Source organism: Ambystoma mexicanum, chromosome 12, assembly GCF_040938575.1.
Source record: "Ambystoma mexicanum isolate Mex_15411 chromosome 12, UKY_AmexF1_1, whole genome shotgun sequence".
Lineage (NCBI taxonomy): Eukaryota > Metazoa > Chordata > Amphibia > Caudata > Ambystomatidae > Ambystoma > Ambystoma mexicanum.
This window is the reverse complement of record NC_090936.1, coordinates 1,001,872,012-1,001,897,941: the sequence shown is the minus strand read 5'-3', so window position 1 is coordinate 1,001,897,941 and position 25,930 is coordinate 1,001,872,012. Positions and strand designations below refer to the sequence as shown.

Sequence of the window (25,930 nt, the reverse complement as noted above, 5' to 3'; positions counted from 1 at the left end):
AACTTGAGAAGAATCATCTTTGGTTCCTGAAGCACCTCAAAACCTCTCTTTGCTTCTGCTTTTTCTCCTCCTCTCCCTTGCTGACTTCCTGGCTGACACTGAAATTGCACTGGTTACCTGGTCACCCTCTCATCTCGGGCCCAGCTCTCCTCCCCCGCCAGTCGCACTCCTGCACTGCCCTCCTGGCAACCCCTGCACTTGGGGACTGTTTCTGTATCCCTACAGTCCCACTACCAGCACTTGACACCTGATGTCTGTACTTACCCTTGCACTTGCCACCTGCTGGCCGTACTTTTACTTATGGTTTATTTTTGTTTTTGCTTATCCCATGTACTGCACGGTCCTCTCCACCTTCCCCCTGCACTTCTCCTCCTTCCCAGTCCAATGCACTTGCACGATCTGAATGACACCTGTCCTAGTAGGATCATTGTCTGGTCTTCCCTCTGTTCCCCCTCCCTTGCCTCATCGCGCCTTGAAACACTTGTGTATAGGCGCGTTATAAATGCCATATCATATCATTTAAGTAACGCTGCCAGATCTGCTGTAGTAGGGTTATGGGAATCTATAATACTTTCTAGTTCCTGGACAAACTTCTTAGGGCTTATGAGAAGTGTTGGGAATGCGTCCTTAACCCCTTCAGTGCCAAGGCATTACCTCTGTAGTGCCAAGTATGAGATAGCTCGTCCTTTTTAGCACTCTGTTTTGAGCGATCCCTGCAATGCCACTAGACACCGGGGAGGTCTACAGTGCAGGGGAGGGGGGGGCCGTTTACTAGGTAAGCGGCCCCCTCCCCCCTGGGGCCCCAAAGCATGAGGCCACATGTATGGTGACCATCTGCCCCCAGGGGTGGGGCGGAAAAAACCCAAAACAAAACCAGCAACAGAAAAATACTATGGGAAGGGGGTAGGTGGTGGGGGACCTTAGACACCAGGGATTTTTTTTAGTGATGGTGTTGTTGTAAAGGGGAGATTCTCCCCTTTCCATCGACACCATTTGTGTAAGCATTGCTGCTCCGGGATCCGGCGGCAATGCCACTAGATACCAGGGATGTCTTTTGAAAGTGGGGGGGCTGCTTACTAGGTAATCGGCCCCCTCCATCCCCCCAGTGCCCCAAAGCATTAGGTCACATGTATGAGACCCCAGGGGTGGGGGGCAAAAAAAAAGAAAACAATATCATGGCTGGTGTTGGGGGGAGTGACCCCCCACTGGACCACCAGGGAATTTTATGGAAAGGGGTTGTCCCCGCCACCCAAAATGGACTTGGGTCATGTCATGTCACCTGCCCCTTGGGGCAGTCATCTGATTTTAGGAAGGGGCATGTAACCCCAGGGAGGGATGCATAAGAACCCCCCCCCTCTTATCTGCCCCCAGGGAGGGCTCAATTAGATGCCCTCTTGCATTTGGTGTGGGTGGTGGGGAGGAGGGTCACCCCCCCCCCCATTACATTAGAAAATTACCTGGCAGTTTAGGGGGCTCCTCAGCCCCCCCCCCCCCGTAAAGGACATCCTGCCATTTTGATTTTTTTTCTTTGTTTACCAAACTTGCCTTGGCGCAGAGGGGCACATTGGTGTGCCAACCTGGCCGGGGTGAGGGTGGAAGAGGGCCACCAAAAATTACGGGACAGGCCCCCCAGTGGGTGGGGCAGTAAGGTTTGGGCACCCTGGGGCAAGATTGGCACACTATTGGGTCCATCTGCGCAAGGGGGGGGTTGGGTCACCAAAGGAAAAAAGTGAAAATGGAGACAGCATTTTAGGGGGGGTGCTGTGGGGCCCCCTAAACAGACAGGGAATTTTCTAATGGGAAGGGGTGGGGACCCCATTCCCCCACCGACAATGGAGTGGGGGCCATGTCATGCAGCCCTCCCTGGGGGCATATATCTACTCCTAGGAAGGAACACCTGAGTCCAGGGAGGAGTGCAGGACAGCCCCACCCTTATCTTCCCCCAGGGAGGGCTACATGAGATGCACCACCCCTCCGATTGGGGTGGGGTGGAGAGGTGAACTCCCTTCACAATTCCCCGACGGTGCAGGGTGCCCCTCAGCTCCCCCTAAACTGCAGCCTGCCATTTTCAATTTTTTTTCTTTGTTTACCAAACTTGCCTTGGCGCAGAGGGGCACATTGGTGTGCCAATATGGCCCCAGGAATCCCAGAGCTTACTTCCCCATCCATTGGGAGCATGTCCAATGTTTTGGGGTGGTCTTCTCCCCCACCCCAAATGGAGTGTGGGGGGAGTGATGCTGGAAATGCATTGGAGGGACAGGGCCTCCCTGTCCTTGTCCTGTAGTCCTTTTTCATGGTGATCTGTATTGTTTTCTGCCCAGGAGTCCATGTGGGACTCCTGGCAGTGCAGCTCTTCCTGTTTTTGGTTTGGTGTACAGACCCATGGGATACCCTTATGGCACCCATGGGTGGGGGTACAAACCTGTGCTCCTAGTGTATGTTTTGGGGCACCTGTGTGTGGCCCACAGAGCAGGGTATGGGCTGGTGGCAGCTCCATGCTGAATTTGACAGGTGCTCCGAGTATCCTCCATTTTGGGATACCCAGGCCCTGCCATTGGAATCAGTTGACTCCCGATAGAAAACAAGATGGCCCCTGTGGCCTCTTGCTTTCTATTGCCTGTTACCTTGTTTTCCCAAAGTCCTGGGAAGCCCTGACTCTGTCCCTTCCCCCTGACTGGCTGTTGGGTGGAAGTTCCATATATGGTGTTGTGAAGTCCAGACTGGCTGGAGCCTTCCCAGTGACTATGTTGTGGGTACACCCTGTGGGTGGAACCTGGGTGAATAGCGTGTGTGACCAATATGCACTTCTTGTTGTGGCTGTCTGGTTTCTGGTATGAGAAACCAAGACTGAGACAGCCCTGCCCGGAACTGGCCTGAATGCAGTGTGTAGTGTTGAATGGCTGGGTACTTCTCCCAATCCACATTCCTTGTTGTGTTTGTCTGAGAGGGAGGAGGATGGCCTGAATGCACTGTGTGCCTGATTGGCTGGCTGACTGCATGAATGCCCTTCTGTATGATTGGCTGCTGAGCATGACCCAGCAGTGTGGATGAGAGACAGCATAGTATATCTGGGGACCTCTCACCACTGGAAATTGTTCAGAAGCTGTGTCTACACTTGAAGAGTAACTGGAACTGCTGATCCCCGACACCCAGCTGGAAGATGACGTGCTGTTGCATTTGCTTCGACCTGATCTGAAAGCTGCCGAATTTGTCGAAGAGTGATCCGAGAGAGGACTTGGTAAGGCGCCCTCTTCCCATGCTCCGAGGGACCATCGACCACTGCTAACCTTCGCCGAAGCTCCCTGGAAGTGAGACCCTCGAAAGGCTGCCGACCGGAGACGGGGACCGCTGAGGAAAACGAAGTGAAGCACCAGGACTTCGCCGCTGTCGAAGTCCATTGCCGTCGACCAGGGATCGCAGGTTTGTGTAACCGCTGGAGGCCTGTCGAAGTATTGTTGCCCCAGAAGAGGGGACCGCTTGACAACGTGCCACCGACGACCGTAGGCGACCGCTCCTTTGCCCAAGAACATTTGAATCGAAGGACTCCCTTGTCCGCACCGTCGACCGCTTTTTCCCGCCAGAGAAAGTTGAGGACGCTGATGCGCCGAGGAGAATCTGCTGGCGGGTTTCCCGCCACCTGAAGGCCACACAGACTTCGACGACTCAATGCCCTTCCCGGGCTGCAGTTCTTCAGAAACTCTTTACGGTCCTGAACAACCAATCGCTGAGGTGCCCCGCACACCTCATCCTCGCAGGACGTCGCCAACAAGCACCGCCTGGATAGACGTCGTGGTCTTGGCACCCTCGAGCTTCTCATTGACACCAAGTTCACCTTCTTCGACGTCTCTCGGTGATCCGTGGTTCCTGCTTTAAAGGGAGTCACTCAAGAAGGATCTGTAGATGCTTCTTCGAAGAACTTTACTCCACCAGGTACATTTTGGGGGGGACGGGACATAGGAGAGAACAAGACTATTGAGCAATATATGGACTGGGCTTGTGCTATATCTTTATTTTACAGGTTGCCCAGGTTGGGGGGGGGGGGGGGGGGTCTCCACACAGAACTGTGCTTAACGGTAGATGCCAGTATTCTGCCTATTGTTCCAACCATTTTGCTTTCCCTCCTATCTCTATTGCTGGTTTCCTTGTTATTGATCTGTGCGACATTCTAACAGTATAGTTGATGCACTTTAATGAGATCTGATAATATTGGTGGTACCACTTTAGAAGTGTATATATTAACCACTGTTAATTTCTGAGTACAAAGTGTGTTATTGTGATAGTGTACATACCTTTGAATATTAATTACATAAATACTGTTTTCAGTAATTCAGTGTGTGGACATTCCTTTGTGGGGGCTTGGGGACTACACTGTACTTCAGAACCAGCCTGCATCACCTCCTGAGAAGCTAGGCCTTGATTGCTCGACCATGTACCAATAATAGAGAATCTTGGCTGGGGTCCTCTGTGCCTCTCCTCTACCATATAGTGAGCAGAAGTACAGACACCCCACTCCAGTCTTTACAGGGGCACCTCATGCAGCCCTGTAGGAAGAGGCAAATGGGTTGTCACTGGAGGTGAGGTTCAGTAGACCTAACAACTAGATGAGGACTGGGTTTTTTTTTTGGATTGAGGTCAGGACCGTGCCCCTAACACACTAGAAAATGGTTTTACTAATGGGATCCTGCACCTCACTTATACTCCTTTTCTAGTGAGATAAATGCTCACAATAGCCCCTAGAGGGTGTGCAACTCCATAGTTCAAACCAAAAGACAATTCTGGACCATTGTAAATTAAGAAAAATATATATATTTATTTTATTTATACCATAATTCAGTCTATTTTAAAAAACATATACAACCTGGATGCGGTTGCAATGTACACCTTTTTTTTTAAATTTTGTAGAACAATATGGTCTAACACACATTACCTACGTGAAACGACACATCAAATTTGACAAATCAGAAAAAGGAAAAAAAGAGGAGAGAGGTTCAGTAGACCACCAGTGATGGCTTGCGGGGGTGGGGGGTAATCATTCTTAGAAAGTATTGATTTGTTTTTGCTGGTGTGACCGTAGGTAACATGTTTTTTGTTTTGTTTACAGCTTCTTCTACGTGAGCAGCTGTAACGTTATGGGACAGAGGGAAATGTCTCTGAAATTGGATGGAAATAAAACAATTCAGACATTTCACTCTTGGTCACCCTAAGTTACCTGGGGGCAACCAGACGTGGACTCCCTGCTCACTGTGCCCAGAGAGGCACAGCTTCACCTCCCTGATGAGGCCCAACAAAGCTGTAACATGTGTACGGGGTTGCTGTTGGTACTCTTGTTCAGAGAGGAATTGCCATAGCATTTCGGTGCTGGACTGCCCATGTGGGCGGGACAAAGACTGATATGCAAATGGATATTTCCCATCTGTGAAAGGTACAGTGAGCAAAAAGCAGATGGCTGCAAACTCTCAAAGTGGTTAATAACCACTGAACAGGTTATCATGCCGTGTTCTTTCGAGAGGGGCGCCTGCTATCTTTTTTGTATGTTCACAAAATGAACACGGTTTATAAAGTGTTTAAAAGCAGAAATTTAAGATGGCAACGTGTAGCTAACAAAATGGCAACCTCAAACCCTCTTAAGAGTATAGCCTTCCCTCAGATCACATTACCACAAAAGATGAAGGCGGTATATCTCTTAACTGTCCCCGTTTCATCTTGAGGATTTTGGTTGCTAGAAGTGGAAGGGCCGAGTGGGACATTTTACCCCTAATCATCCTTGTACTCTTGTGAGGCCGAATCCACTTCGTCACACAACTATTTCTACCTAGGAAAACATTTGGTCGATTGTGATCCAGATGTGTAGGTGGGTAAGTGTAATTTACTCATCCAAGTTACAGAAAGAAAACTTTCAGACAATTGATGAGCAAAGAAGAATGTGGCGAGTCAACTTCAGGATGCATCTACAACCTCCACAAAATGTTTAGTGTGAAAGTAACTTGCTTCTCCAGCAACGGAGCAAGCAACAGAAGTTTGTAGCCAACGAACATATGTGAAAATAGTGATGTTACAGGAAACCGTGCTGCAAGGCTCTAAATTCACAGCTAACTGGTGCTCGCACTGCTTCTGGTCAGCATACACCAGTAAGTCTAGAATGGTCATTCTAACTCACAAAACCACAACATTTAAATTGCTACACTTTAAAGCAGACAGAGGTTTGCTGGGTCTAGGGAATCACGCCAGGGTGCACAATACTGTGTATTAACATCTATGGACTGAACTAGGCACCCCAGAACTAGGATTTTCAAAATTGGGATACAAAGATCTAGACCCAGAGCTGGTCACAGAAGGTGATTAGAAAAGGATTGCTCACCTTAAAGACCTGCTCGTCTACCAAATCCACACAGTCATTGAAAGGGGCAGACTGTGATGCCAATTCTTCTCATTAAAAGACATTGAGAACACAATACCCTGACACTAAGCAGTACACATTGTTACAAGTCCATAACTCTTCATCGATGATTGAGGGGTTCCTTAGGTCAGGAGAAGCGAAGTACGCTTTGTTGTGAAATATTGCCAACATAACAAGCAAGTGCTGTTGGCACTATGCATGAACCAGAGCAGAGCTGGCAATTTAAAGCACACTCATTGAGTGACATCATCTTGGCAGCATTGCCGGAGGATGAAATTAAGGCATATTTCAACAAACACAGTAGGGAAGCCCTCGGTGGATGTTATCTGGGAAGCATTCAAGACTTCGACTCAGGGTACATATAGATCACTAGGTGGTGGTAGATTGATAGCGATTTGAGTTTAATTAACATCAGTGAAAAACACAGTAAGGCTGAAATGCAGTATGCGAATAGCAAAGCCCAGGTGATACCAGCTGAAATGAGGCAGAACAAAACCAAATTTTAAGAACTAGCTCTTAGATTAAATTCCTGTCCAAGCACATCATGGCACAGGAGATGCAGGTGAGAGTCCTTGTGTGGCTAGCCAGGCAAGATACAGGAAATAAATATGTGGAGCAGATGGTGGATCATCAGGGTAGGGATATTCACATGGATGGTGGGATCTGTAATTAGATCAACAGATTCTATAGTTGCTTATATAGCCATATACTACCTAGAATTGAAGGTGAAATAGACATCTAGTTACAGGTTATTGACCTTTGTGGCGTAAGCAACCTGGAGCAAAAAAGTGTTTAAGAAATAATGACAGCAATACATGATATGAAAACAGGAAAGGCCCAAGGGTGTCAGAGTTCAGTTTGATAACAAAATATGCACAAATACTAGCCCCGAAATTATTGACGGTGCACTAAAATGCATGGGACAGTAGCCAATTCAAACCTAATCTTCCAGTCATTTCTTTAAAAAAAAAAAAGTCCCACCTCTTCAATATTTCAACCATGCAAGGCGCTCGGAGACCCTCTGGGTAGGGCATGTGCCAATCAAAGATTCAAATAAAATAATTACCAGCAAAAGGGAAGCATGCATCATAGTGCTACTTAAACCCAATAGAGACCTACATCCTACATATCTTGCCATTTTTCATTTAGTTGGGAAAATGCTAGCTTAAGTAATTGCTAACAGATTTACACCATCCATAAAGTTCTGGGTACACCTGGACCAAGCAGTATTCAGGCCTGGGCGTTTCACAAACACAAACCTACAAAAACGATATAATGTTATGTGTGGAGAGGACATGGAGTTTAGCACTGTGGCTGCAGAGAAAACATTTGAATTAGGATACTACACAGAATTAGAGACCGCCCCCAGTTGATCTTCACCACTCTACTCTGCCCAAATGTTGCCAGAGAAACGCATCAAATCCAGAAACTGCAAGCCAGAAAAGACATGAAGCTAAGGCTGCACTTCTCAGCCACTTTTAAAATGGTCCTCCTTTCGGGACTCGGTTCTCACTCATCAGTTTTGCCATTCCAATAATAGTAATCCCCCAAGAGGGTGGCGAGGTTTCCACACAGGTTTGTGTTGGGTCAAAGAGTACCAGTGGCACCTAGGCAAAGCCTGGTCTTTACGTTCTATTCTCCTAGAAGTGGGTGGCAAATTCCTTTGGAATAGTATAACGTTAGTAGCGCCCAAAGGCTGCACTACTTCATTAGATTTATTTAAAGCATCAACCCTTTGATGCCCATTAAAGGGTATATTTCGTTGGGACCATTTCTGGACAGAAACGGTCATAGGCATGGCTCCAGGAGGCCGATCAAGTGTGCAGCCTCTTGCGTTCCCGTTTCCCCATCGCATCTAGACTACCTGAAGGCTGTGGTTGGTGCCATTTGCCCCTCTTGAGCCTGATCCGTGTTTTTGCTGCATCGGATACGGTCTCATGAATTACTACATCTCATCCTTGTTTGAAGTCATAGTGACCCAATAATGCCGTGCCATTGCAAGGAGGTTACCTTCGGTTCTATGCAGATGCTGGCGAAATGTTTCTTTCCATGGCATGAATGCACATCCTCTTCTCATTGGTGGTGGTGGTGGTTGACGCAGGTGCGTCATTTCATTTTTGCTAACATGACAATCGTAGAATCTGCCCTTTGATATCTACAACTAGAAGGGCCATCTAATCCGCCTTGCACTGATTTTCTGTCGTGAAATGTACATGTCTTGCCCCTGCAAGCAATGCACCGGTTGAGGTTTCTACTTCCATAATTTGAAGTGAACTTGAAGACATGTTCGATAAACCTATAACAAAATCATCTTCCTGATATTTTATTTCTTTACTTAAAATCTTAGTGCATCTCTCATCATGACTGCTATAGGTTTAGCTGGCTCATCAGTGGGTGGGGAGGATAATGATGGCCCCTTGCTGTACTGCTGATCCATAGGATAATCATCCTGGATTATTTATTAACATTTATAAAGCACACTAAGCGGCCCTGGGGCATCATGGCGCTGTTACAGCAGTGCTTACTTGGTTACAACAACAAAAAAAAAAACATGAGCACCTGTCTGTGGTTCTTAGTTACATTACACCCGATACCAGACAGGTGTTAAAGAAACGGCAAAGTGTGCAGAGATACTGGCAGAATGGTTCAGGTAACAGAAAGCTTCTACGGGATGAAGGAGTGGGCAGAAAGTACTAGTTGAGCTAATTGAAAAGCTCAGATTTGAGAGATTTGCGGAATGCTAGGTGGAGGTCTTGTTTCGAAGGGTTGTGGGGAGAGCATTCCAATATTTGGGAGCAAGGAAAGTGAAGCTGCCCCCTCCTGCTTTGGCCCTTTTGAAGGTGGGGAAGCTGGTTGGAGTGGTGCGACCTCTTGGGTCTGGAGGATGTAGCTCTGGTAATTGTTTCGGCAAGATAAATGGCGGGGGTGTGACAGAGGCATTTGTGGGTTAGGAGAGTATCCGTTCTTTGACCAGAAGCCAATGAGCATTTTGTCTGGCACTGGCAATGTGCTCCTTTTTAGGAATGCTGAGGGCAGCCCTAAGCACATTATTCTGAATGACTTGAAGTCTGTCCAGATTTTTAGACGAGGTGCCGGCAAATAAAACATTACCGTAGTCTATTTTAGCTCCAATGGTGGCTCTAGCTATGGAGAGGCAATTTGGTGTAGATAGGTATGGTTTGACCACATTGATTAGTTTGGTCATGAGGGCAGCTGAGAACGCGATGGTGCCAACTTGGTGCGTCATTGAGAGAGTGGCGTCAATGTACACCCCAAGGGTTTTGACTGCTGTTTCACAAGAGCACACTATGGGCGTTCTGCTCAGCTCTGGGAGCCTCTGTGGTGGTGGGGTGCATCACCATATGATTACTCTGGCAAGCCCCACAAGTTACTGCCCCCATTGTTGGAGCACTTACGGGCCACCACTGCTCCAGAATCCAGTTCCGGCTCCATTTCAGCCTTCATGTTCTCCACCACCCCTAACTGTACCAAAATCAGAAGCATTGCCTGGATCTTCCTCCATTGCATAGGCCGCCTGACGTTTCTCCTCAATTAAATCCTGGGGCACAACAAAACCTCCATTTCAGGGGGGAGGAGGGTGATGGGAGAGGCCACTTCAGAAACTGGGTAAGGCAAACTTGGAGGCTCTACCCAATTTGTTCAATCCCAAGGGTTGTCTGGTGTGGGGGCCCAAGTAAGATTCACTTTGGTTAAACAGTGACAATAGGATTTTAACTCATGCTACATCGTTTAGGCACTCACAAATACCGTCCAAACACCACTTGGCACAAATATTTACATTGTTTGGCCTACAAGAGCAGAGTTCTCACTTCAAAAAAGGTAGAGAAAAAACTGCAAGTCCCAGAAGCGACTGGAAAGTTCAGAGCTCTGCTAGTTTAATGACAATGTTAATTCACTTACAATATGTAAATCCTTAGAGAAACATACTAAGCCTAAAGAATAATGCTGTAGCTTAATTTTCCAATTTTCTTAAATAAAATACAAGGATGCCATTTCAGGAAAATAGTATGGTAAATGGATTGAAATACTCCAGACCGACCACTAGATGGCTGACTATGCACAGTATGCGCCATCGGTTCACACGGTTCAGGTTTTCCGGCTCGGTTCGTGCATGGTTACGCTTCTAGCACCCTGGGGCAGCACGCAAAATGAAGTTAACCAAAAAGAAAGCCCCCAAAACACAGGAGAGAAAAAAAAACAATCCTTTATTGCTTTCACAAGGTTTAAAACTTAACTGGACAAAAACAAAAGCGAGCCATAGTAGACAGGTGAAGTCTCACGGATTGCATTTAAAGGCTTTAAAAACCTCCTGAAGTTATAAACACTGCAGAGTGTGTGGTGTGCGACTCTCCAGAGTCCATTTGCCTTTTAAAACGGGCCATGACTGTCATGGCCCACGGTTATAAAAGGAGCACCTGCAGGCACGTGCGGGAGTTAGGCTGCAGACTCCCAAGAATGGAATGACTGAGCCAGTGTCTAATTTAGACCTGCCGGCCAACAACGTTTAAGCATGGTGCCCTCTTGCCAGGATGGAGGACCGGGTACACACGTGCTGGGAATGGTCCCGTTCCCCAGCAGCCCCCTGAGGAACAGGGCCTCCAACTAAGGCTCTGATGTCCATAGCATCCAATGGGCCTGCTCGATACCAATAGGAGGCCGGGGCCCCCCATAACGTTGGCAAGGAGTGGAGAAGAACCCCTGTGATATGCCCCCATCCCCTGCTGTCCCTCAGCAGGGGGCGGGAATGGAGGTCACAGCAACCAGTGCCATGATGATGAGAGGATGCCATGCCCAGGGCCCAGCCGGCGGATCTTCCCTGGCCACTCGTCTTCCCACAGCCGCTGAGGCATCCTCTGCTGACACCACCACCACCACCACCACCACCACCACCATACCACCACTCCCCCCCCCCCCCCCCCCCCCCGCCGCCGAGTGAGAAAGCGCCCAGCTCCGCAATCTGAGGACCAAAACAAAATACAGATGAAGCAATATTAGTCCCTACCTGGAGGGAGAATGCCTGCGGCACCCTTCGGTGGAGAGGGAAGAGTGGCCCGCCTCACTTCACTTACTGCTGGGAAGGGGAGCACCTCTCCCATTATGCGCCCGGCCCCATGAGAGGACAAGGCAAGCGCTGCTGTGCGAGACCCGCCACCACCAGAAGCGTGCGAGGCCTTGCGCGGCGTCAGAGGCGGCGAGTGCCCAGCCCCCAGGAAAACGACAGTGTTGGCACCTTCTCATCGTGCGTCCGGACCCCTGAAGCACCCCCCGGGCTGCCCTACGGTGAAATGTGCAGGGTTTCGGAGCGTGTGTAATCCGTCCTCAACGATATCCCAGGCTGCCCAGCACAGACCCCGGGCCGGCCAGGCGGGGATTGGCAACATGCTCCAGGCACGAGAAGTTAAAGGAAGCGCTCCATGACTAGCCAGCGGCAGAGAAAAGAAAGAAAGAAAAAGCGAGTGCCTGCTTTGTGTGCAAGGAATGGAACTCGTAAAAGTGAATGTTGAGTGCTCCGATCGTTGGCGCTGTGGTGACCGGAAAAAGAAAGCCTCCATGATCGGGATTTGAAAGAAAGGGAAAGGCAAGTCACACAGCTGCCCGCACGTGTGTGCTACAAACAAGCATGGACCTATCCCGGGCCCAACTGCGGTGAGGTGCATTAGAATAAAACACGGGATAAAGATGAGAAGGCAAATGCCAGCCAGCATAGTGCTCCATGCCGGCGTTTCCCCTTATGCCCAGGCATTCAGCAGTTAACTGTTGCGCTCGGATCTGAGCACTGGAAAGGGGAGGGGGGGAAAAAAATGCAGTGCTCCATTGTGGGGTGTAGAATGAAACTACCCGGACCACCCAGGCAGTGAAAAGATGTAGTGCTCCGCGTCAGCACCGTAAAAGTATAATGCACATGGCCCCACAGTGATACCATGCCACACCAGCCGTGAAAGTGAAGGCGCTCTGTGTCAGAGTTTGAGGTGCCCCCAGTAGATCCAGGGCCAATAGGCAGGGATTGAAAAGTGATCCCAAAAGGGAAAGAAATGGAAGTTCCCCATGCCAGTTGCACTCTCGCCGTGCCGCAGCCCTCACAGTTAACCCCCAGACTGCCTGGGGTGAAAAGTAAAGTGCTCCACGTTGGAGCAGACGAGAACAGAGTCTTTTCCCTGAAGAACCCTGGCAGTGACAGGGCAGTGAAATAAGATGGGTAAAAACCTTTTTTATTTTCACAACAGCAAACAAAATTTGCCAATAATCAGCATATTAAGCAATATATCATAAACTACCATCAAACAACCTATTTAAGGGAAAGAAAGAAAAGGAAACAAGAAAAAGGACAACAAAGTCAAAAAATGCAAAACAAACGCAAAAATTCATGCCGCAGATACAAGAATAAGAATATTGTATACAACCTTAAACAATGACAGATGACAGTAATCTACAAAGTCAAGGATACATCAATCCCAAATGAAACAGAACTTGGTGCAGTGAAATAAGATGACGCGCTCCATATCAGCGCAATGACCATAAAATATCAAATGTTCCGCAGTGAAATCCCAGGCCAACAGGCAGTGAGCGGAGCTAGTGAAGTGAAAAGCGATCCCAGCCCCTATAATATGAAAACTTGCCGCTCGAGGGGATGAAAGCACTTCAAGCCCCATGGAAAGAGCCAAGAGAAAGAACAGTACCCCTGCTTTGGGGAGGAAAATGAACGGAGTGACCCAAACACTACCACTAGTGTCGCGCTGCCTACCCTACCAGCTATGGACCAGGCCGATGTGGCCTCCGGTGCGGGTTGTGCCAGCCCCTGAACTGGGACACCAATTGCCCATTGATCCTGCCAGTAAAGGAGGAAGATCGGACTGGCCAGGACTTCTGCCTGGGGGAGAAGTGGCCCAGACATTCTGCCACACTGGTTGGGGGGAAAAGGAAAGTAAGAGCAGCACAAGAAGTGGCCTAGACACACTGTCACCTGCATCCGGCCACCCAACATCTCACCTGCCCGCCACCAAGACAGTGCAACGAGCAAAAGGATTGCTGCTCTGCATGAGTTCTTGTGTGTCCTCTGCTACCGGCATAGTCCTGCTAACAAATCCTGCCTGGGGAACGTGGCCAAGCAAAGGGGGATGAGTAACATGATGCTACCCTCCCCCGCCAATCAACATCAAGCAGCATTCCCACCTGTGTGGCACAGCCTAGACACCCTATTCGTCTCACTGCATGCCCCAACATCAAGGGACTAAGCCAATGTGGCTTCTGGTGTTCCCAGGTGCAGCTTTGCCAGCCTTTGAACTATGCCATCAACAGACCTTGACCTGTGGCAGTGACTATCCTGCACGGACACGGATGTGACATGAACTGGTCTCCTGCAAGTGCTGAAAGGACTCAGTAAACATGTGTTTTGATGCTGTGGGCCTGCGTGGAAGTTCTGCTTAAAATGGCCCCAGTTCAAACGTTTGTAGGCATGCTCTATATGGTGCCAGCTCCCAACAATGGAGTCATTCAGTGGTTGAATTTCTACTTACCCAGGTTAATAAAGGGGTTGTAAAATGGGTAGAACTGCCAATACACCACCAGCAGTTTGCCAACCCGACTGTCACCCAGTGAATATATGTAGTCTTTGATGTGTTATAGGTTTTCAATTACCAGAGTCCCCATGTATGTGTCATTGGTTCATTCCACGATTTATCTATGCTATAATTTCCGTATGCACAAGGATTGTCATTCTGCACCAATTGAGCATGCTTGATGCAAATAGCAGCCCCGCCCCAATAACAGAGGAGCAATGCAATTGGGAGGAGAATATATATCACAAATGTGATGTTGCACTGTTGATTGACAGAGCAGGGACAGATGTGGTGTATTCAATCAGACAGGACCCTATTTTGAACCGAGAGTACCTTTGGACATTTAGGCTGTCCTGATGATCTATACAGCTCTCTGGCTCTAATAAGACTGCAGCCATCTGGCCACCCATTAAAACACCCTGTAAGGTCACTCTGGGAAGGGGTGGGTTTCTTTGGCCTGAGGCAAGCGCTGGTCAATGGGCCGGCTTAGAGATCCTGCATCAGATGTCTGACCGGATATCACAAATATTGCATTCACTTTTTTGTCAGACTACCACAAATACCCTGTAATCTTTGTGCCGCTTCCTTTGCGTTTGATCACAGGTTATTTAGATGCTGTATGCTCGTCAAACTGCTTAATCACAAATGCTTCCGTTTTGCTGACAGTTATTAGGAAGTTAAACTGTGGGTCCAATGGTGACAACTTCACTACAGGAGCAGAAATACCCTCCCGCCTCCGTCTTGAATATAAGCAAGCGACCAGCACAACCCATGCCCTGGCCAAACATTTTATAGCACTTTTTTTTTATAAGGAATTGAAAATGTCATACAATTATCAACCAGATTTTTGATATACAACATCTCAGTAACTGTCTCCCAACCCGCTGAGCTCCCCAGGTAGCCTACTGTAGAGCATGTCTATGGATCCTTAATGTACTAAAAATTACTGCATTACCAATTCTGGGGGCACCACTGCCATGGACGTGACTTAAAGTGGAATTGATGTACAGCATGGAGTTTGGAAAGCAGCATTTCTTTTGAGTGGAGTTAAATTGCCAGCTCCGCCTCCTCTGAATTCTGCCCCTCCTCCAAGCTACCACCCTATTGGATCCCTTCAAAACTGTTCTATTTCCACCCCTGCCGTTAGGTGGATCTTTGAGGTGTTTTTCGGGTGCTTCAAGACAGTGTAAAATAAACAGAGGCAGATCTTCTGCAACCTGTGTGACACTCATTCCATTCTACCCTCAGGTCTGACACACCCGACTGGCCACACCTTGCTCTCTTCAGACATCCCAGTCTCGAACCCTCTCACCACTTTCTGCTCTTCTCTCACCTGAAGCTCGGTCCCCCAGGTGAAGCGGACCCCAGCACTGCTACCTACCTTCTTGGTCTTTCTGCCCATGAAGAATGTCAGTGGAGGCATTTGCCGCTACTGTTCGCACCTTCTATGCCTGCAGTTGACTCACAGCCCCCTCAACTCTGCATCTTGCTATCTCCAACACTCTGGATGTCCTTGACCCTGTCATGAGAATCAAGTGCAACTCTTGGTATGACTGACCTCGCCACCCTGAAACGCAAGTGGCGGGTGGCTGAGACGAAGCAGAAGGCACTGGGCTCATTCTCTGACAAACTGGCTTGCCAACTGCTTTCAAAGGCAATACAGACTGTCCTGTCCAAGAAGAGAGCCCACATCCAAGCCTGTGTCTCTGCGGCCTCCAACACAGCCAAAATAAACTCTGCAAGGAGGTGGCCAATCCTTCGGCAGTCTCCACATCTCCTGTTCCCTCCCAGGCCCCCTGTACAGCTCTTGCTTCTCACTACACAATTAAACCGCAGGACTACCTCCACCTTTCTTGCCCCACCTCTCCGGCCGCCTCTCCCCTCCTTTTTCTATCCGACCACACCAGAGGATGTTTCTAGACAACTCCGATCTATGTGTAGCCCAAGCAGGTGCACCCCTGCTTCTCCAGAACCATTAAGGACAACATTTGCACACGCTCCAGCCTTACCCGATTTCCGCAATCATTCTTGCCACTGGAATTTTACCCTCTCCCCTCAAGCACTCTTCCTGAAAAAGCCTTCTGCCGATCCTTCCTGTATGGCAAACTACTGCTGATCTCCATCACTCCCTCCCTGGGCAAACCCCTGGAAAAGCTGCCCATCTCCCAGCTTACTCCACACTGAATCTGTTGGTTGTCTCCATGACCATCAGTCTGGCTTCAGAGCAGCCAGAGGCACAGAAACGCACTCGAAAACCTGTGAAGATCTGCTCACTAATCTTGATTCTAGCCTTCCTACTTTCCTCATCGTCCTAGTTCGCGCCTGCTTTTGAAGCAGTCAATCATGCCATCCTGATAAACCATCTCAGTGAGAACCTGGGCATCACAGATCCAGTCCTGGCTTGGTTGACATTTATCAACCCTCCCAGGTCCAACTTGGGTCATTTCTCTCCACCTCAGTCTCTCCACATGCAGTGTTCCCCAGGGCTGTAACCTCTCACTCTGGTGCTTCAAGGGCTACTTGGCCCACCTTATTTCTACCTTCTCTTCACGCGGACGACACGCAGCTCTCCTTCAATCTCCTCTTACTCATTCCTGACTGTCCATCCGCGATTCAGGAGTGGTGCACCTCCAACGATCTCTGCCTTAATACCAGCAAGACTGAGATCCTTCTCATTGGGAACCCTGCTCCCGCTTTCCCTCACTGGCCACCCTCCTTGGGGCCCCCCTTCCTTCGCTGCCCTGAGGCAAAAAACCGTGGTGTCATCTTCGACTCCACTCTCTCCTCACATCACAGGCCATGCCAAGAAGGCCCACTACCAGCTGCACCTACCCAGAGGTCGTCTTCCTTTTCTCACTTTCTCCAGAGCCCTGGTTCTCTATAGACTGGACTACTGCAGCAGCGCCTCTTTCTCAATCTGCCTTCTTGTCTCTCCGCCCTCTGCAACTAATGCAGAACAGTACTGCAAGACTTGTCTATGGCCTCAAATCCAGGGACTGTATTCTCTACAGCCCTGAAAGATTTCCACTGGCTCCCAGTATCTGCAACAATCAAGTTCAAGACCCTCTGCATCGGCCACAAGGCTCTCTGAGCCAGGGCCAGCAATACATCTAACTCGCTCTCCCCAAACACCTTCCTTGTCGAGCCCTTTGCTCAGCCACCTCCAACTCAGAGGGTGCCCCGCTTCTCCAGGCAGATAGTGGGGATGAGGGGGTGTGGATCTCGCTCCTCTGAAGGCGTCTCCCTCTGGAATGGCCTCCCTGCCCCTCTCGAACTTTAGCCAGAACCACCTGAAGTTCCAGAAGCAGCTCGAGAGCTTCCTTTGTCACTGTCTTTCACTGAAGTCCGGTTAAAAGTAAGATTTGGCAAATCCAACAGTTTTTGCTTGTGTACAAGTATTAGGCATTTGCCAGGCACTGCTACAAGATGCCTAGGTTCTCGCACCATTTTGTGCCTGCTACCATCAATGGCCAGCTAATACTACGGCACAGCCTGGCAAAAGCCTTTCCCATGCCTACAGAACAGCATAAAACTGCTGGCATTGCCAACGCTGGTTTTTCTTCCTTAACCCCCCCCCCACCACCATTTTTCCTCAGTCATGCATAGTTTCCAGACATTCTAAGGCACAAAAGTCCTTGGGTGTTGCCCGTTACCATAGCCAAACAAGCCGCTGTGCTTAAAGGCAACACTTAAGAGAATCGGGCACATGCCACAACCACACACCTAACAGTTATAGTATTTTGCACACTACCCAGCCTTACTGTGCCCCATTCACATCACTATAAAATAATCACATTTGAGTCCACATGCATAGAAGCTTTAACAAAACAAGCATCTCATTACTCTTGCTTAAACTAAGCCTCAACGAGTCATGTCAGTCTGTAGCTGCTCCCACTTTGCCCTCATACATCATCTTTTCCCACTTTGCGGATTGGATACCCAGAGGCGGAATTCCTCAACCTGTGGACAAGCTTAGGTGTGAAAGCACAGTATAAAAGTTGGTGTATGCCTTTTCATGCCTTGCTATCCCTGGTTATGCATAGTTAGGCTAGAATAAATGTTCGTTTGGTCAAGGCAAGCTCAGGTCCTGCAAATTGTAGGCAATTGGCCTAGGGACTCCCTTCACAGTACCCATTGACACTTGCATGTTTGGTAACAAAACTGCATACACAGACTGAAAAATGAGATCTGCTAGACTTCTGACTATGTACCAGGATCGCACCCCCAGACTAGCACTAGAATTCAGAGATCACATGAATAGTCCGTGCCAAAAGGATTGCAGTAAAGGCTAGGTGTATGGCAATAACTTTCAGAATGGAGGAAAACAAAAATAAAAAGTCAACCTGCTCCCATACCATGCTAGGACTTATGACCCAACGATAAAAACAAATTTGCCAATTTTTTTCCCAGTACACAACTCATTAATAGAAACCAAACAAAATTAAGAGACGGATGAAAAAAATTGAAAGACTTTTTATTTAAACATCCCAAGCAGCAGCGGTTTACAGAACAGAAAAAACGTAATCAAAATGGCAGCAAAAAGTTCACAACAGCAATTTCATCACCAGTTTTAATTTTGCAGCCATCCTCCATAGACATAAAAGCCACTAGTGCAGCAAGGAGGTAGACACGTATGCCACTTGATCCCCAGAACATGGACTCTGGGATCCTACAACCTTACATACCAGTTTCAGCAGGAGTACCCAGACAAGCAAATGGGAGCAAGTACAGCCTGGGCACCCCAGCAGTTGGCACCTGCTGGGATGTTATAAAAGTCGACTTTATACAGAAGGGGATGTCCAGTAAACCCCATGCCTACGAGCCCAGGCCAATGCACGTTTGGACAGCAATTAGTTCAGCTTCAAAACAAGCGAGTCCCATTTCAGAGGTAAGATTTGTGAGTAGATGGGCACATCCAATTTGCAAAGATGCCACAGGGGGAGGAGAATCGATCCTCAGATTAAAACAAAAAAAAGTGCAGAATAAGGTTACACAACTGGATTGGAATGTGTTCAAACAAGTTAAAGACGGTAATTTTTTTTATCCCTGCAGACAAACCGGGCGTCTTCTGCACTTGCTCCAACTGCAATGAGTAAAGGAAAACCCTAAAATTGCTAGGGAGGACCTTTGCTAATATATGCTTTCCTTGAGACAACTTTTGTTGAAACAACCTTTGTACGAAAGCATACGGTCTGCAAAATAACCCATCATATTATGGCATGAGAAAAAGCACAAGTACACCACCCAAGATCAGATCAACCGCTGTGTACCCCTTGATGGGTGCCCAGGAACTAACAACTAATTGTACTACCGTGGACGTCTTCCAAAACGTGAAATTGTTGCAAGTATCCAGCAAAATCAGAACCCTGCTCTTTCACTTGCCAATCCTACAAATTCAAGGTTTCATGGTTGGTAACCTTGTCACATACAGGAGAAGGCCGCGACAATTTGACCCTGCAAGATTTTCACACTTAAGATGGAAAAGGGTGATCTGTTCTTTTGGTAAGATGCGCCTCTAGATAACGATAGCAAAAAGGGATTAGAGAAACTCAAAAACTTCCTACACAATGTAATACTAGGGAACACTTTCGTGTTGTAAATACCAGTATCCTCAACATGAGGGATGGTGGTGTGGGAAGGGAGAGAAAGAAAAAAATTCAGAATGCATTGCCACAGAGCTAAATTGGTCCAGCAAAAATAAAATGAAAAGACGGGCTGCAATATGTACAACATGACTGCCTCTTCCAGGAGGAGGTATGGCGATTTCCAATCAAGGCCCTATTTAGGTAGAAAATAAATTATAAGCGAGGAAAGTGAACTAGATCTGTGATCACCTACTTTTAATGGTAAAACCGTGCACACCTCTATGATGAACTGAAGGTGCACAGACGCCACCCTTTATATCTTCACAAGTGGTAAAGAGTTATTTGGAGTGCAGCAGTTGTGGGAGGGGAGAGCCTGTTTTTAAAAGCAATACATTTGTCTAAAAAGTTCTTTCTGCATAAGGCATGAGTGCCAGTGTGTATCCTACAGGATTACCCAGGTGCCTTTGCTGCATAACAAAAACCTACAGAAGTAAACACAACCACCCTCAACGAAATTTCACATACAATCTGTACAGGTGGAATACAAGCGCAAAACTTGACGGAAGGAGACAAAGGACCACCAGCTCTCAACAATAACCCACAAACTATGCATGCTGAACGCTCACCAAATGACAGGGGGCCAGTCCCCCGCCCGCTCCCCAACCCCCACAGGCTCTGCCAATGGCAAGAGCCTTTAAAACATGCCAGTGACAAATGCAGGAGTGGAGATGAACCTTTTGTCCAGCCCCTCAAGAACAGTCTACTCTCTTGCAGCTAAAGCGCAGGCACTATCGAGCAGAGCTGGCAGTGATGGCTCAAGGCACACAGCACTGCCTAATACTTTTGAGACAGAGCCCAGCTCATAATCAAAGCCGCTATGATACCCTCAAACAAATGGTCACCAAAACGAACACAAACTCAATGAGCCCTCATCCCACATGCTGCCTAGTCATTGTTGGACAATGGTGAAGCAGAACATTCAACTTTGATACACCAGGCTGAGGAAACGCAAGTCGAATCCAATATCAAAAAGATAAAGAGGATGAACCCCATCTCCTTCCAACCCAAGTACATTGTCAAAAGAGAGCCTTTGGTAAACCGGGGAAGTGTGATGTTTAGCTTTACACCAGTACCTCAATTAAGAATGACCCGAGGATTCCTTAGCTGCATGGCTCGACAAAATGAAGTCACCCACATAGAGAAATCCATGAAGAAGTCAACTTTATCCATAACAAAACTCGTTCAGCATTCACTAGTAAAAAAGGCCACATGCAAAAAGGAAAGGACAGCGGGGGTAAGAACTAGCTCCCATAACTCTCCACCTCATTTGATCTCAACATGGAAAGCCCAGCAGCCCCTTGCATTCTGGCACAATGTACTTTTTACACAGGCAGCACATAAACCTTTGTACGACAACAGCACGCACAACCGGAGTTGTACCCCACCCAAAAACCCATACAAAGAAATAAAAGTATAAGATACAGTAAGGAGATGCTGAAGTATTTTCTCATCACAGCATGGCCTGCAGCTTCTTCGCGTATGCATGTTCCAGCACAATGCCCGGCATCTCACCCATCCTCTTAAGGAGAAGGCTCATCTTCGAACAGTTGTGTGCTTGTATATTCAACTGTTGAAAATGTACCTCCTTTCAAATTTCCCCTACCAGAAAGCACAACTAGAGCAAGACAATTTTTCCTACTCTTGGCATCTGTTTTTTGTTTAAAAAGGCATGCAAGTCCAGGATGCTATTCTGAATCTCCCTGGAGATCGAGGCGAGGCAGAGTGACAAAAGGGTAGGCCAAGATAGGCATACTGGCACATCCTGTAACTGGAACTTTCATGTTCTGCCAGATAAAAACACGCCGATAAATTTAGATTGGGGCAAAATTGGGTATGAAGGTGAGAATAAAAACAACAAATTATATATATCCACAGTTATGAAGAGTCCAACTGTCTAGCGCTTGGATAACTCGTTGGATAGCCAGTCCAATCCTTCGTATAAGCCAGTGCCTTGGGTAGCACATGTGGCCTGGGTGTACCACTGCAGGGTGAGGAAAAACAGAAAGGTATAGTTAGCATTTAAAGGAACAAGACATGAGTTAATTCTTGGTGTGTGGTCAGGAAATTGTTGCATCACAAAAACGAGTACCGACTTGAGTGCTAGCACAACTCCGCAAAGTTACAAAACCAGCAGCCCACCAATTTATCTTCCAATCCAAACCCATGCATGTGCTGCAGTATGAAAGAACTGTACTGGTGCATGTCCATTGATAATGGAGGACCATATTGGGTACATTTAACACTGGTCATGTGTTTGAAATTAAAATGTATTAAGCAACCGACCACTGCATGTCTGTAACTGGCATTCATGCCAAGGGAGAAGGACTTCAGCATGGTTTTTAGCCATCAACTTGAACCCCTTGGGAGTACAGGAGAGTCGTATTGAATGGAAATAGTACTCCGAGAAAAAGGGGGGGAAAAAAAAAAGTTATCGGGTAAGAAACCACTAATCCATTAGCTGACACCAAGACTAAACACTGGAAGACGGCATAACAGACCCTTGTGGTGACAGGAGATTGCCAAGGACTCCCCAGCTTTCTGTTCTCTCCCTCCTGGGACCCTTCATGTGAAAAATGGCCACAGTCTTTTAGTCTATTTGGCACAACTGGAAATAGGGCAAAAAGACTGCAGCCAATGGCCCCAAACCATATATCCCATCCCATCACCACTGTCCATAGCCAGTGCACTGGTACTCCTGCAGAGGTGCATTTGCCACTCATTCGGTGGTGACAGATAGCCTGTTAAAAAAGCCCCCCCTCTCCCACCCTCCTCTCCCCCCCCCACTCCCCTCACATTTTACATGGCAGCAATGCTAGGCTTAAGGCTTTTCCATGCCACAGATCCAAATTTGGAAGTATTAAATACCATTTACCATGAGCTTGTCTTGGAAACTCCCACTTATGGTACCTTGGAGTGAGACATTTTCACCCTCCAAAAAAGAAACAATTGGGATTTTTGTAGGACAGTCTGGGTGCAAGGGCAGGCTCAAAAACCTTGTTTTGGAGGGAGAGGAAAGGTGAAGGTATGGTAAAGTTCACAGATATATGCGCATCAATGTTTGCTTATACTTGGCTTGCTTCTGACCCACCCACCCACACAGGTCTGACAGTTAAGACAATTACAAAGACAGAACAACTTGAGCCTCAAAACATTCCTAGAATTGTGTTTTAGAAGAGAAATTCGCCAGATACACAAATCTAGAGTAACACTGTAAAACAACTAGATCGCACCAGTGAGACTTTGCAAGCACAAGCTGTGACAGCAGAGCAATCCCTTATTGCAGAGCAAATAATTAGATAGGGGATAACAATTACATTGCACAAGATCAAAACTAAATGGAAATCAATGAATAGCTCCTTACAGTTCGGCTGCGAAGAGTCTGCAGTCCCAGCTTGTCCGTCAGCTCGCTCACTGCCATGGCGTTGGGCAAATCTTGTTTGTTAGCAAAAACTAACAAGACAGCTTCCCTCAGCTCATCCTCTTGCAACTGAACGAATAAGATTAGCAATAAATTACGAGTAAAGTCACAAAATAGCAATGAAGACAATGGTTCCAGTGCAGCATCACTAGTGGCATTGTAATAATTCGATTTTCTGGGTGGGTCAACAATTGGCAAACCATAACCTGAGCTCCAGAATTCATACACATTATCAGAGTAGTGCAATTCAGAAAATAAAGGCAACATACAATAAGAATGATGAAGAGGGTGCTAGCAACGCTATGCCCAGTTTGCGCTCAGATTTGAAGTCCGATGTCCCTCAGAGGGACTATTTCGAGAAGAAGAAAAAAAAAGGTAGGCGTGAAAAGCAAGGGTAAGCAATTTCCCTACCTTCTGTAGATCAAGGAAATACAGCCATATTGCTTCAATATTTATACTTCTAAATAAAACCGCACAGGCTAGTCTTGAAAGTCAAATGTAAAAAGACAGTTCCAATGCGTCTTGCACACCCCACATCTACCTTATAGGTACATACAAATAACATTTAAATAAATACAATTCAAGCCCCCAAAAAGCAAGTGTCCTTTAACTCCTGTCCAACAGCCAGCCAAAGCATTTACAGACTTTGGATATCTGGTCTAGGAGTGCGACATTACAGCAAACTATGCACATACCATTGAAAGCGTTCTCCTCCATCATTCAGTGTCCCATGCAAACAGTGCTGAAGAGGCTTGCGTTTTTTTGCTGAAGAGCCTAGCTGCTCAACAAACTTACATTAAACGTGTATAGCAAAGCATCGCCACCTGGACGGCTCAGGAATTCTAATACGTGTCCCGTTTGAACCTTTCCCTTCATAGATAATCAGTCTATATGTTAGCACCCCAACTGCTTTTTGGGCGAGTGAGACCTTATTAGCCTCAGTCGCTCATTTTGGGGGCACTTGTCAGACGCCCAATTTGCATGTTCCCGTGTTTACTTGCAAGGCAAGCACCCAGAGACCAGTTGTGTCACTTTGTCTGGAAACATTTCATTGACTTTATGTTTCTAGTTGAAGCTGGTGGCAGGGGACCTTTTCCAGGGGCACTCCTGTGCATCATCCCCTTTAATGCATTGCTGTCATTTTAAGTACAATACTTGTTGGCAGTCTTCCTGCTCCCAGAGGTCAGAAACTCCCCAAGATAGTATACACTTCATGAGATCTAGCTTTGCATTGCCAGTCGGTGCTTTGTATGGCTGGGACCATCTGGTCCCAATCTGCATTTCTCCCAGGATAACAGTTGTGGGCTAATGTGGCTGTCCATGACTGGAAAATCCACTACCTTTTTGAATTGTGCAGATACTTCCCATGGTTGGGGTGGGGCAGAGGGGAAGTTCCACTGGGGCCAAAATCCTGGAGAGAGAAGAAAGCAGACCCAGAGAACGGCAGGTGAAGGAACCAACATTGCAAAAGGCATCCACCAAGGAACCATTGCTTAATCTCCAGTGACCAGAAGACCTTCCCAAAACTAGCAGGCCCAAGCAGTTTCTGGTCTGAAACGCCATCCCTGGATCCTTCTGGGGCCTAGCTAAGCATTGAAGAGGCACCATCGCAGCAGACATTGGAACTGGAGACGCAGCATATATCAAATTCAGACCCCAGGGGCATTGTCGCATGAAGCAGCTCCCTTCTACATGGATGGACTTCTCTGCCGATCCCTGACCAGGGTTTCTCGTCCTGAAGGTATTCCCGTTGTGGGAGTAGCAGTGGTGGTCGTCAAAGGTAATATGCCTTGTTCATCCAGGGCATCTCTGTAACCGGATCTGCTTCAGATAATGGAACCACTGCTTGCCAGACACAAACCCCAACACTCACTGCACCAACAACCCCTACACCACATGCAATGGGACAAACGGCACAACTAGTTGGCCCCAACAATTCCTACTGCTCTGGGGGTGGTAGATATTTATGTAATGAATTTGATTGCAGGGGCTCATTATATATGACCCTCCATCCCCTCGTTCCATACAGTTTGCAAGGGCATGGCATCCACTTGCTAATGCCACCCCTGCATACATACTGCTACGTGCCTGTGGAGTGGTGGCAACATGGCCTAGGATTCCTCCCCAGGGATCCCTCAGTGTATAGGAATTGGGAGTAACACCCACTACCAGACCTATTTTACCCAGTGTTTTATGTCTGCTAAAATAACTTGCCTGTTTGCTTTGGACAAGTCTTGCGGAGGGGGGCATTTGAGACTTCCTAAACCCGTTCCATGAACTTACTAGTGAACAGAACTCTTTAGAACAGTTATTTAAGCAGTACTTCCCTTAACCTGGTGAGTAAAAGGTAATGGCATTAGAATTATAAACAGCTGGTTGTTTCATTACATGTAACCACTTTTTCCTCTCCAATTAAATTGAAAACCTTTATATAGCTTTGCTTAGAATAGCATGCAAGAGTTACGAGTTGTGTAGTCCCTTTTGGACTTCCTATTGTGTACAATTGTAGATATCGGTGTGTATACTATTCTTAGTATGTACCTTCATGAAAATGATCTACAGCTGTATGTGCCACCTTAATATGGCTCTCTCCCAAGTATTAATGATACCTATACTAGCAGTACCACCCGGCCTTGCATGGTTCTGTAGCTGACATGCACTGGGGTTGGGGGTCCGCTATAGCCTTGTGCAGGTGGTGTCATAATTTCCCATTTTTGAAAAATTGCAAAAACAGCAAACTCCCAAATTCGCCTATACTGATAGCACAGGGCCAGACCCCGGTCTACCCCTGTGCAGGGCGAATGGGTGGGGTTGGTCAAATTTCACCATCGCCTGTAGACCCCACAGACTGGTATGCAGACCGTGGGCCAAAAACCTTATCCCCCCACCCCCC

General features: G+C 47.5%; 1 protein-coding gene across 1 annotated transcript in view; it reads right to left on the bottom strand.

The window, feature by feature from the left end:
* Positions 1–18,431: 18,431 nt before the first annotated feature.
* ARF5 (ARF GTPase 5) overlaps positions 18,432–25,930 on the bottom strand; it is a 59,400-nt gene continuing 51,901 nt past the window's right edge. The window contains exons 5-6 of the mRNA XM_069629525.1: positions 22,981–23,106; positions 18,432–21,600 (exon numbers count right to left, since the gene is read on the bottom strand). Coding sequence (XP_069485626.1) covers positions 21,514–21,600; positions 22,981–23,106 — 213 coding nt within the window. The 3' untranslated portion in view covers positions 18,432–21,513. The remainder of the gene's footprint in view (positions 21,601–22,980; positions 23,107–25,930) is intronic.